The 12,740-nt window shown below is 59.8% G+C and overlaps 1 protein-coding gene across 2 annotated transcripts in view; it reads right to left on the bottom strand.

The window, feature by feature from the left end:
* Positions 1–396: 396 nt before the first annotated feature.
* The window catches only part of XKR6 (XK related 6), a 91,548-nt gene continuing 79,204 nt past the window's right edge, over positions 397–12,740 (bottom strand). Inside the window, exons 2-4 of one of the 2 annotated variants that reach the window (XM_055142005.1) lie at positions 7,754–7,950; positions 1,049–1,361; positions 397–931 (exon numbers count right to left, since the gene is read on the bottom strand). In XM_055142005.1, the coding sequence (XP_054997980.1) occupies positions 397–931; positions 1,049–1,361; positions 7,754–7,950 (1,045 nt within the window). Of the gene's footprint in view, positions 1,362–7,753; positions 7,951–12,740 lie in introns of both variants that reach the window. The other variant, XM_055141998.1, reaches the window with a different exon arrangement.

Below are 12,740 nucleotides of genomic sequence, written 5' to 3'. Positions count from 1 at the left end.
TTGGAGTGGAGAATGCCCCCTCCTTCTCCACGCTAGGAACCTACTGTGGGATTTGTCAATACTGCTTTTTTGTGTGTGTAAAAAAACAAAAGGAAGGTTTTCTTTTTGTTCTCACTTACAAAACATAGAGAATATCTTTGTATACGTACAGTGACTGGAAAGAAAGCTTATCTGAAGGGGTGGTGACTGATAATTTTCTGTTTTGCTTTCGTTTCTGTGGGTGGTGATGGTGATGGTGGTAGTCTGTGGACTAGGGGTGGGGGTGGGGAGGGGGAGGTTATATTTCTTGCAAGCGGCATCTACCGCAACCCACACCTGCCGTCCCCTGCAGCCCGGGGGGCCTGGGGCTCAGAGCGCGGGCGGCACCTGATGCCCCCAGGGGGCCCAGGTGGCAGCTCAGAGCGAGGACTCGTACTGCAGCAGCTCGTAGAGGAGCGGGCCGTCCCGGTAGCGGATGCCAACCGCCGTGGGCGTCACATACTGCAGGATGTTAATGGTCCTTCTCAGCCGCCTGTCTACAAAGTGGGCATCCCAGGCCGGGTACCTCTTTCTGGGCATGTCAATCTTAATGAGGGGGCCTTCCGGGTGGTAAGGGCGCCCCGACGGGGTCGAGGGCTCCGTGGGCCTCACTTGGAACACGGGCAAGCATGTGTCAGCCGTGACATCCTCCTGTTGTTCCGTGACGGCTCTGGTGGGCGTCACCTGGGCCCCCCGGTACCCAGGGGTCTGGGGCGCCATGGGCTCAACATCAGGGGGCAGAGGGATGCCCCAGAGCAGCTCGGCACAACAGGAGCTGGCAAAGATCTTAGCCCGCGGCCCCATGGGATGCAGCACGCCGTAATATAAGAGCATCAACGCCATCCCAGCCACAAAGCTAACAAAGACACAGCACAGGGCCGGCACCGCGAAGGAGTCCGTGGTCTCCGGGTTTCTGTAAAAATACCAAAGGAGCGTCAAGGCCGCGTTCTCGGTCAAGACTATGGTGTAGTAGGCGAACATTCGGTATCGAGTCCGCCCTTCCTTGACGTTAAACCAGCAGAAAACGTACACGATCCCTACCACCATGTTGAAGAGCACCTCCTCCCACTTGGACATGCAGAAGTCCGTGCCGCCGTGGATGATCCAGAAGGCCATGGCGCACCAGTGCACCACCACGAAGATGCCGAAGTACAGCTGGAAGATGGAGGCGAAGAGGGCGAAGGAGATGACCCGGGAGGAGATGGTGAAGAGGCGCCAGAAGAGCTGCACCAGGGCGCCCCGGTAGCTCATGCTCTTTTTGTCGTCCCGGGAGTCCCGCAGCAGCTTGTGGTAGGACGCTAGCACCCACGCCAGGGACATCAGGGAGGTCACGGAGGACACACCTGCCGGAGACACAGCCACACCATCAGGCGCTGCCATGCACCCAGGCCCTGGCCCGACACGGGCCACCTGCTCCAACCCCGCATCCTGGGAGACGGGAAAGGGGCGCCCTGGCAGCGGCCTGCAAGCACTGCCAGGCCACCGCCCCGCTCCGGCCCTTCCCTCCCGTCTCGGGTCGAGATGGCGCTGGAGGCCACAGGGATGGAGACCAATGGTCTTTCCTGGCCGAGGTGTGGTGGCTGTGGGGTGCCACAGGGCTCCGGAGAACACATGGCATGGAGCGGGAACTGGCCACACACTGGGCACGGGGGCATGGCTTTGCAGCCAGCACCTGCTGGGGATGGGAAGATGCTGACCCGGGGCCTGGTGGCCGCTGTCTGCAGCTGCACTGGTTCTCCATCGGAGGGGTTCAGCATCGGGCTCCCGACACAGGGTGTGCCCCAAAGTTGGGGCTGGGGTGGACCGAGTCTCCTGGGAGCCATGCTTCTCACGGGGCACCTCAGGGGGAAGTGGAGAAGCAGGAGAAGGCGGTGCTGGGCGCGTCCTCCTCCTGTCCCCGGAGCCTGTCAGAGGCACCGCTGTGTGCTGGCCGCTGGTCCTGTGTGGCCAGTCACCGAGCACTGTGTGGAGGGCATCAAAACTCTCAGACCTTCCACTGACTGGGTTGGCCTCCCCACTGGGAACGACTGAGGCCCCACATGGGTTCAGACATGGGCCTCTAACCTGCCTCGAGTGTGCAGCCGCCCCGGGGGACACTGGGGAGCGTCCAGGGAACCGTGCAGGGGCCACACTCTGGCCCTCAGCTCTTCCTGGTCTGTTGGAAGCTCTCGGTGCATCCGCCCCTGTCCCCAGCCTGGTTCCCAGCCCATTGGCTCAAGTCGGGCCACTGTGCCTGGGGCTGAAGCACCAGCCTTATGGCCTCTGTCCCCAGCCCTGAGCTGTGAGGCCCACACAGCTGGCCAGTCTTGCCACCAGAGGGTCCCGAGCACCCCGCAACAATAACAAAAAAATGCCTGGCGAAGGCTGTCCTGCTACATGGTTTCCCAGACATGCAGCATGTGGGTGACAACTAGTCCCATGCAGATGCGAGCTCTGTACGGTGGCCGGGGGCAGAGGGGCTGAGTCTCAGGACCGAGGCCACACCGTTAGCCGGGGAGCGTCTGCGTGGCTGGGGCGTGCCAGCTGGAGCCATGCTCAGTCATGTGGCTCAGAGGAAACCATGAGCTCCCATGAAGGGCTTGCCTGGCGCTTACACGGCCCGGCCACTCCCACCTCACACCTTTCTGTAAGTCCCAAAGTCCTCTCACGGCGGTGGCTAGACCCCACAACAGCCAGCACCCTTCAGAGCACTGCCCTCTCAGGTACCCACACGTGGCACCCACCATCCCTTCCTGCCCCAAAGACTCAGAGCAGCTGTGTGGTCGGTCCATCCCAGACCACCATGCTAAGAGCTGGGCCTCCACCAGGTTCGTGTGCATGAGTGGATCCGCATACAGATGGACGTGTGGCTCCATGGTGCCTGGGCCTGGGGCCACAGAGCTGAGAGCCCCCACTGGGCCCTGGGTGCCTTTCTGACGCTCTTGTCGGCTCTCTCTCTCTCGTTTCTCCATACCCCGCTGTACACCCCCCCCCCACCCACGGCAGCAACTGGCATTGGACCCTCTGCCATGCAAGGCTCTGGGACAGCCCCGAAACTCAGCTCAATGGCTGGGACAGGCACTGTCCCCTTGTCCCAAATCACAGACCCCTAAAATGAATCATTGTCCCCACCGTCCCCTCTGGTCCAACAGCCACCACCCAACCAGTACCTCTCGAGCTGGCCTGAGAGGCCCTGTGGGGTGGCTCCCTAACCCCAAGACGAGGGTGGGCTTCTCCTGGGCCCCGGGGGCCCTACCTGGAGTCAGCCCTGAGTACTGCCAGCTGGGTCCAACCTTCACCCCCACCCCGCAGCCCTGGCTTCAAACCTGTGGTCTGACCGAAGAGCTGGGGCCTGGATTTCTCCCCAGCAGGGCGTGACCCAGAGGACACGGCTGGGCGATGGGACCTTGGGGTGCCCATGAGGAGAGGACCTGGGCTGGACCACTTCCCCTCCTGGCTCTGAGGCAAAGCAACCAGGGAACAGCACCAGCCCTGCCCACTGCAAGGTCAAATCCTGCACAGGAAGGACACAAGGAAAGCCGGGGCCAGCCGGCCGCCTCCTTCTCATGCATGGACAATGGTCCCCAGCCAGTGGATGAAGCAAACTTTAGCGATTCCAGAACAGATGTCAGCTGTGCAGCTGGCCTTCTGTGAGGCTCACAGAGGCCAGTACAAGGGGACGGCTGCAGCCATGGAAAGTTCCAGTAAGTTGTTTTCATCAGGAGGCAAAGGGCAGAGGGGAAGTGGCTGGACCTGACTGAGGCCAACTGTAACTCCTGCTGTTGGGCACTCCCCCCGTGCCCTGGACGACAGACAGGTAACGGGTATTCCCATGCCAAGCGTGCTGCATGAGAAACACGCATGTGCGTGTCAGGGCACGGCACCCTGAGATATGAAGACAGAGAGGCCAAGGAGTGACCCCAAAGGGACCAAAGAGACCCCTCAAGAAAGCTGTGGGCACTCGGCGGTCCAACTCCACTGTGGACATTCACCTTGGCCTCACTCTCTGGCCTCTCTAGTATGCAACAGAGTTGGGGAGCGGGTGTGTTGTCAGCAGCTCCAGGCACAGACACACACTCAACAGCTGCTCTAGTCCCACTCCAGATATCCCTAGAACTCTCATACTACCTTCATACACTCAGTAACACTCCACACACTCAGAGGTACTCTGGATGCATAATACACTCCATACGCTATACACTCCATACACTCTATACACTCCACACACACTATACACTCTATACACACTATACACCCCATACACTCTATACACTCCACACACACTATACACTCTATACACACTATGCACTCCATACAGTCTATACACTCCACACATTCTATATACTCCACACACACTCTATACACTCCATACAGTCTATACAATCCACACATTCTATATACTCCACACACACTCTATACACTCCACATACACTCTATACAATCCACACACACTGTATACCCTCCACACACTCTATACACTCCATAAACACTCTATATACTCCATAAACACTCCATACACTCCATAAACACTCTATACACTCCACACACTCTATACACTCCATAAACACTTATACACTCCACACACTCTATACACTCCATACACACTCTATACACTCCACACACTCTATACACTCCATAAACACTTATACACTCCACATACTCTATACACTCCATACACACTCTTATACACTCCACACACACTATACACTCAATACACACTCTTATATATACCACACACATTCCATACAACTCTATACACTCCATACACACTATACACTCCATATATTCTATACACTCTATACACCCCATACATTCGATACACTCTATACACTCCGTAAACTCTATACACTCTATACACTCCATACACACTATACACTCCATACACTCTATACACTCCATATACTCTATGCACTCCATACACTATACACTCTATCTGTACTCTATTCATCCCATACGTAACCTATACATACCCCATAATACTTAATACACTCCATACACACTCTACACTCTATCTATACTCTATACACATTCCATACATACTCTATACACACCCCATACAGAATCCATAATCTTTATTCACACACTCTGTATACTCAATATACACGCTATATACAATAATACTCTTTGTATACATACTCAAGATATACCATGCACAGTAAATTGTGCATGCTTAATATACATACTATACACAATACGCTACACACTCAATATGTATTGTCTGTGCACAATACATAATATCACACTATCACTGTCATCCCATTGCTCATCTATTTTCTGGAGCGGACACCAGTAACGTCTCCATTGTGAGACTTGTTGTTACTGTTTTTGGCATATTGAATATGTCACGGGTAGCCTTGCCAGCCTCTGTCATGAGGGCGAGATGCTCTCGGTAGCTTGCTGGGCTCTCCGAGAGGGGCAAAGGAATCAAACCCGGGTCAGCTGTGGCAAGACAAACGCCCTACCCACCTTGCTATTGCTCCAGCCCAATACATAATATATATTTCATATATACTCAATATATGTACTATACACAATATTCTCTATACACTCAATAGTACTGTATACACAGTCAATACACTGTATACATACTCAATACGTACTCTGTTCACAATACATACTCTCCACTTTATTAATACTATCTATACAATTCAATACATATTCTATACACAATAAAATTCTACACTCACAATACTCTCAGCATACTCAATAATACTCTGTATACTCAGCAATACACTCAGTAATACTGTACATACACACTCCATAGTACCCTCTGCTTGCCATCCATACTCTGTACACACTCAATAATACTATTTATACACAGTCTGCTGGAGAGATAGCACAGCAAGTAGGATGTTTGCCTTGCACACGGCCGACCCGGGTTCAATTTGTCCGCCCCTCTCAGAGAGCCTGACAAGCTACTGAGAATATCCCGCCCGCACAGCAGAGCCTGGCAAGCAACCCGTGGTGTATTCAATATGCCAAAAACAGTAAGTAACAAGTCTCACAATGGAGACATTACTGGTGCCCACTCGAGCAAATCAATGAACAACGGGACGACAGTGCTACATACACACTCTATCAGTACTCAGTACTCTGTGCAACAGTCTTTCTCTATTCAACACTACTCTCCACCTTCTCTAGTACTCCCTACACACACTCAATACATACTCTCTATACATTTGCTAATACGCTACACCCTCACTATACACTCAATACATACTCTCTATACATTCATAGTACTCTACATCCTCAACACATTTTTTTTCTTCTTGGGTTACACCCGGCGATGCACTCAGGAATTTCTTCTGTCCATGCTCAGGGGACCATATGGGATGCTGGGAAACGAACCTGGGTTGGCCGCAGGCAAGGCAAACGCCCTACCCACCGTGCTATCACTCCAGCCCTTAAAACATTCTTAACCCAGAGAAACCTCTACAACTCACTGGCCACAGCCCAGCTTCCTGGGTGCTGTAGTTAGAAGTGGCCCCCAACCACTCTTTCAGTTCACCCCCTGTCACACTGTTACATGCTGTGGAACCAGGTTCTGACCCATGACTGCCAGCACTAATGCTTCCGACACATGCAGACACACTCAGGCACAGCCCCAACAGCTGGGGTGTCGTCGGCAGTGCCATGATGCCCCATGATGCCCCATGATGTCCTGGGATGTCCTGCGGTGTCCCGTGACATTCTGTGATGCCCCGTGACACCACACCCCAGGCTCGCCCAACACCTGCTTCTCCTGATGCTAGGCCATGAGGCCCCTCCCGCCCCAGCCCTGTGTCTCGGGGCCTCATGCTCCAGTGCCACTCTCCAGACCATGCCACACACACAGCACTTCCTGCCAAAATGCTCAGCCCTGCAGCCTTGCTAGCATGGAGGGGGGGCCCAGATCCTGTTGCTTGCTCTGACACTGAGTGGGTGTCGTGAGGAAGCCAGCCCATGACCCCCAGGGCCAGCCTGTCTGCAGTGGGGGGCTCCCGCCACCCTCCACTCTGCCACCTCCATGTCCCTTGTTCTGCACTCCTCATCAGTGTGGACTCTGGGTATGGAGCTCCAGGCCCCTGGCAGTGGAGGGGTTCTCGGGGACCCTCTGTCTCGGGCCAGCAAAGTGGAGTTGCAGCACCCACATGTCCTGCTGAGCACCCCAGCCTGCCCCCATTGGCCCCGGGGCCCTGGGCAGAGCCTGCCCACCCCTGGCGCCCCACCTACAGAGCAGGGATGCATTGACCTGTTTCTTCAGCCGGCGTCTACGGGCCAGAGCACGGGGGTGGACCGTCTGCCTCCCTCCCTCGCCAGAAGCCAGGCTGGAGTGTGTGCGGAGACTCCGCCAAGAGGTGCGGGGACAGCCGCTTCCCCCAGTTCGACTGCTGGGGATGCCCGAAACCCCAGCTTTGCTGAGCTAATAGGATAAGTGGGTCTGTGCAGGCAGGTGCTGGGTGCCCCCATGGTGGGGAGAAACTCAAGAAACCGATGTGACGTGCAGGTGCTGGACACAGGGCCTGGGCATACGGCTGCATGTGCTGGGCTGTGCCTGGGACACGAGGGCGCCTGCGTTGGCCCTGGGGTCTGAGTCACCGGGTCTCGAGGTCTGGTCCTGGGTCTGGGACACAGGGCACGCACTGGCCCTGGGGTTCAAGTCACCGGGTCTCGCGTGCTGGCCCTGGATTCTGGGCTGGGGGCGTGCACTGGCCCTGGGTACTGGGCTGGGGGTGTGCGCTGGCCCTGGGCCGGGACTCAGGACACGGGCACTCACAGGGCAGCGTCTCGGCGCTGTTCCTCTGGACCATGATGCAGAGCTGTAGCACCAGCTGCGGGGCGCTCTCCAGGAAGGTCTCCAGGAGGCGCAGCATGTTCACGTCCGCGTACTCGTACATCATCGCCCAGTAGAAGCGTCGCTGATGCTCCTTCTGCCGCTGGCTCTGGATGCCCAAGTACATGGTGCGGATATACCTGCCGGGGGGACAGAAGAGAGCATGGGTGGGGACGCTGCACCGGGTCCACTGTCCCCCCAGCCCCAGGGCCCCCTGCACACTGACATCTGGGGCTGCTGGTGCAGGTTCTGGAAGTTTCTCCTGAGGCCAGGAAGCGGTCCGAGAGACCAGAGACTACCTGTCCCCTCCTGGCCTCGCTCTGCCCATTGGTGCAACGGGCATGGGCTAGAGGCTCACAGGCTGCCAGGAGCTCAGGGGCAGCCGACCCAGTCAGGCGGTTATTGGGGGTATCCCCTGAAGGATGGGATCAGGGAAGGGCCCCGGGGCTAAGTGAGCCCCTTGCTGGGGGTGAGTTGTGCCCACAACAGCTGGCCAGGCCAGGTGACATGGCCCCGTAGGCTGGGTCATGGCTGGGTAACCACCTGCTATGCACACACAGGGGACCCACAGCTGTCTGCTGCCTCTGTCCAGGTGTGGCCCCAGGCCCCTCCAGGTCTGCTCTGTGGGAGGGACGGGCATGGGGGCAAGACCTCCTATTGGCCAGTTACTGGGCTGAGGGAGGCTGGGCAGGTGGGGGCAGGCTGAGTTGCTGGGCCAGTGCACCAGCCTCCCCTGCTCAGTGGGGACTTGGGCCCAGGGGTCTCAGAGGACAGGCATGACCCCTGAAATTCAGAGCTCAGTGCTAGGAAGCCGGACAACTCCACGTGGGTTCAGACCACACAGCTGCCCACTCGGGGGCTTGCTCTAGCCACAGACTCTCCCACCTGGGCGGGTCGCGGAGGCGCTCGGTGATTGTGGCTAACCTGAATGGCCTGCGCGCTCCTCACCCCCACAAACGCCAAGGGTGACCCTATACCAGTGCCCTATTACCAGGGCTCGGAAGGCCCAGGACACGGGGTGCAGCAGGAGCCCAGCCCCTAAGAAACAGGGTGCCGCCAGGACGCAGAGGCTGCGGGCTCCGAGGGCTCAGGCAGGTCCCCTCCTTCGTCCCCAAGCAGCGCCACGTGGGGACCGCCCCGACCCTGGCCCCGCCTGCCCCCAACTGGCTCCGTGCGCCCCGCCTGGCCCCGCCTGGCCCCGCCTGGTGCGCCCGGCCCGGCCCGCCCCGCCCGTGCGCCCACCCAGCCCCGGCCCGGCCGCCTGCAGCCCCGCAGCCCGGCCGTGGCCACGCGAGGGCGCCCGAGCCCCGGCGAGCGGATCGCGGTGATCTCATCCGCGCCGGCCGCCTCCGGCCTCTGCGGCAGCGGGGGGCGCGCGGGGCGCGCGGGGCGCGCGGGGCGCAGGTGCCCCCACGGGAGCCGCGGCGCCGCGCCCGCAGGAGCCGCCGTGCGCGCGGCCGCCCCGGGCCCGGCAGGCTCCGGAAAACCCCTTTGCCCGGGAAGGGATCCCCCAAGCCCCAGCCCCACGCGCCCGCTCCCGGATTAGCGGGTCGGGCGGGTGTCGGAGGAGGGGCGCAGCGCGGCGGCCGGGACCCACCAGGCTACCCCGCAGTCACGAGGGGGCACCGCAACCCCCGCAGTGTGTGAAACCAGCTTCCCCGGCGGATCCACTGCCCTCCAGTCTCGGACGGACACGGCCGGGAGGTGAACCAACATGCCTCAGTTTCCCCAGCTAGGCCGGTACCTAGGGCAGGCTTGTGGCCCCGGCCTTTCCTTTGCCTGACCCTTGTGCTCAGAAAAGCCCCCGGCTCTCCTCTCTCCTCTCCTGCTGCCCCAGCGCCTGTCTTGACCCCTGAGTGCAGATCTTCCACCTCCTGCCCCCCCCATCCTTCTGCTTTTCCCCCAGCCCCCCCACTCAGTGACCAGTGGAGGAGGGGCCCTGTGCACACATGGTCGCCTTAGAGGCTCAGAGACACTGGAAGGTTTCCCCAGAGTCACACAGAGACGGCTCTGGCCCCAGTTCCCACCAGGAAGAGGTTTGGGCCTGCCGGAGCTGGAACAGGGGCCCAAGCCCCTGTGGGCCTGCAGACCACCACTTCTCGGGACCCCATGCGGCGCTCAGAACTGGCAGCCCAGCGTGTGGGGGTGCATCCCTGGGGGCATCACATTCTTTCCAGGAGCCAAAGGCAGCCGTGTCACACCCCTGTCATCCAACTGGTCACAGGCAGGTGGCAGGGGAGCCACAGGGTCTGGGCCAAGTGGACACTGGCTGAGGTCGGGGGCCTGGACCTCAGTGCCCAGAGCCCAGGCCACCGTGTCCGGGCCGGTCTATGGGGTGCCTGGCAGTGGGCAGACTGGCGGACAGGAAGTCTGACCCTCATGAGCAGTGACAACCCCCTCCTGTGGCCCTGGGCAGGCCCCCCCACTGCACTGGATCTTTCCAGAAAGACCTGGGGGCTGCCATTGTAGGCCGCCCCACCCCGTGCTCTCCTGGCCACCTATGGAGCCCCCTGAAGCTTTCACCCGCTCAGGCCACCAGCTACGTCTCCGGCCATCACGGGCAGCCGTGTCCACGCTGCTTATGCCCACACTGGGTGCGCACACGGTGACCAATTTCATTCCGGACAGTGTGGGGTCAGCTGAGACGCAGCCCTGCCAGCCCTCTGCATACCTGCGACAGCCCGGCACTGCCCACCTCTGTGCGGGCACTGACCCCTCACTGCCTGCAGAGCCACGTGCCAGGAATCCTGGGAGAGGGCACTCTGCAGCTCTAATGCCCCCGGGCCCCAAGTCTTGTGCTTGGCCCCAATATACAAACAGCAGAATCCCAGGGCGCCCCAGAGTCCCCCAGAGTCCCCCAGAGTCTCATGGAGCCCTCCGGAGCCCCCAGGTCTTGGAGCGGCAGCAGCACTCAGAAAGGACATGTCTCACGGGACACCCCGAGTTTCCCGCACCCCCACCCCTTGCTCACGGACCTGTCGGCAGCCCGCCATGTGGGACCTTCTGCCCGTTCTGCAACTGAGGCGAGCTGGGAGGCCGAGGGTCCCCGGACTGGCTGAGCGGCCCCACATGGCCCACCCCTCCCCCACACTCGGTGTCTCCTTGGCCCCTACTGCACCCCACTCACCTGCAGGGGGCCTTTGACTTGGTGACTTTTACAGGTGGATGTGGATGGTTTCCGCGGAGACGGGCATCACACCCCCAGCATGACAGACTGGGGAGTAGGGTCTCGGCCACGCCCGACAGTGCTCACGACTGACTCCTGACTCTGTGCTCAGGAGTCACTCCTGGTGGTACCCAGGAGACCTGATGTGGTGTCGGGCGTCAGCTCGTGAGCAGTCGGGTAAAAGGCAACCCTCTCCTCTGTCCCATCACTCTGGCCCTCCAATGACTGGACGCACAGACCTCCCACATGCAGTCCAAGGGAACATGCATTCGGCCCCCGCCCAGCGGTCACAGCCCATCTCGGGAGCCAGGACATGGGCAGGCACCAGAGTCCCCGGCCCCGCCCGCTGCCTAGCTGTGCAGAGACCTTGAGGCCCAGCTCCCACCTGCAGACCCTCCAGGCCGCAGAGCCGCCCGGCCCCACAGGAAGTGTGTGTCCACCCACACAGCCCAGGGACCCCAGCTCTGAGTGTGAGCTCCAGAACCTTCTGCAGCCTGGCCGGCCCCGGAAGCCCTGGGCTGGCTGCTCCCGCCCCAGGCGGGCTGAGCTGCGGCCGCTGGAGCGTGGGGGGTGCAGAGCAGCTATTTTTAGCTTCTCTCTCCTGCCCCTGACATCAGCTGAGCCATGGCCTGGCGTCGAGACGGCGGGCATGAAATGGCATTTCCCTGCGGGGGGCCCAGCTAGGGCTGGGACCCCCAGGCCCTCGACTCCCCAGATCCAGATATGACAGAGGGGGTGAACGGGTCCCCCAGCTGCGGTGCCCCCCGGACTGGCACCAGGCTGCAGTCTCTTCTCTGCCACTCTGCAGGACACGTGGGAAAGACCCGCCCACCCTCCCGGCGGGCTCCTCCTCCCTCCTTCCAGAGGGGACAGGGGTCTCTCTGCAGGGGCGCTCTCGGGCCCCTTCTAGCAGCCTGGAGATGGGGAAATGGGACTCAGCACTGCCCAGCAGGGAGCATCTGGGGTGGGGGTGCCTCAGGAAAGGGCAGGCAGACGGTTGGCCATGGGCAGGCGAAGGAGAGCTCCCTCCCTCGGGACCCTTGGCTCTGGGAGTGGACAGATCCCTTGTCCCCAGGGCCACTGCAGCATCTGCATTTTCCCTCACCACCGTAGGGCCCCTGGAGGAGGGGTGGAGTGGCATCTGCCCCACCTTGGGGAGCCCCACAATTGGGGGGGAGGTCGCCCATGTGGGCCGAGAGCTCACCCTAGGGTGTGAGAGGCTGCGGGCGCACGACCCCACTGGCCAACACGGGGCTGGGGGGTGGCCTGGGGCCCAGAGACTTAGGGGGTGGTGCCCAAGGGAGACACAGCAGGGCTGGTGGGCAGGAGCAGGCACTGCCCAGCACTGCAGGCTCCCATCCCTCCCAGGTGCAGAACTCATCATGAGAGGTCAGGGGTCTCCGGGGGGCCTGTGCAGACGAGAACTTCAACAACACCAACTGAAACGTGAACCACCCATCTGGAGACGACTCATCCTTGACATCACTCCCGACTTGTTTTCTTAAGAGGAAGGAAAGAGCCATGGGTTCGAGTCATAACTGGCCATTCTGGGGACGTGTGGGTCCACTGTGTGCTGTGTGATACAGAGGCAACACCTTGCCCTCTCTGGGCCCGTTTCCTTCACATATGCAGGCTAGAAACCTTGAAGTTCTCGTTCTCCGTTTTCTCTCTCTCCCTCCCTTCCTCCCTCTCTCTCTCTGTCTCTCTCTCTCTTTGCAGTTTATCTAACCTCAGTCTCAGAATCATCTTGGCATGGCCAGGTTC

The sequence above is a fragment of the Sorex araneus genome, chromosome 1, assembly GCF_027595985.1.
Source record: "Sorex araneus isolate mSorAra2 chromosome 1, mSorAra2.pri, whole genome shotgun sequence".
Taxonomy (NCBI): Eukaryota; Metazoa; Chordata; class Mammalia; order Eulipotyphla; family Soricidae; genus Sorex; species Sorex araneus.
The sequence above is the reverse complement of the archived record's forward strand: the minus strand, read 5'-3'. Positions and strand labels throughout refer to the sequence as shown.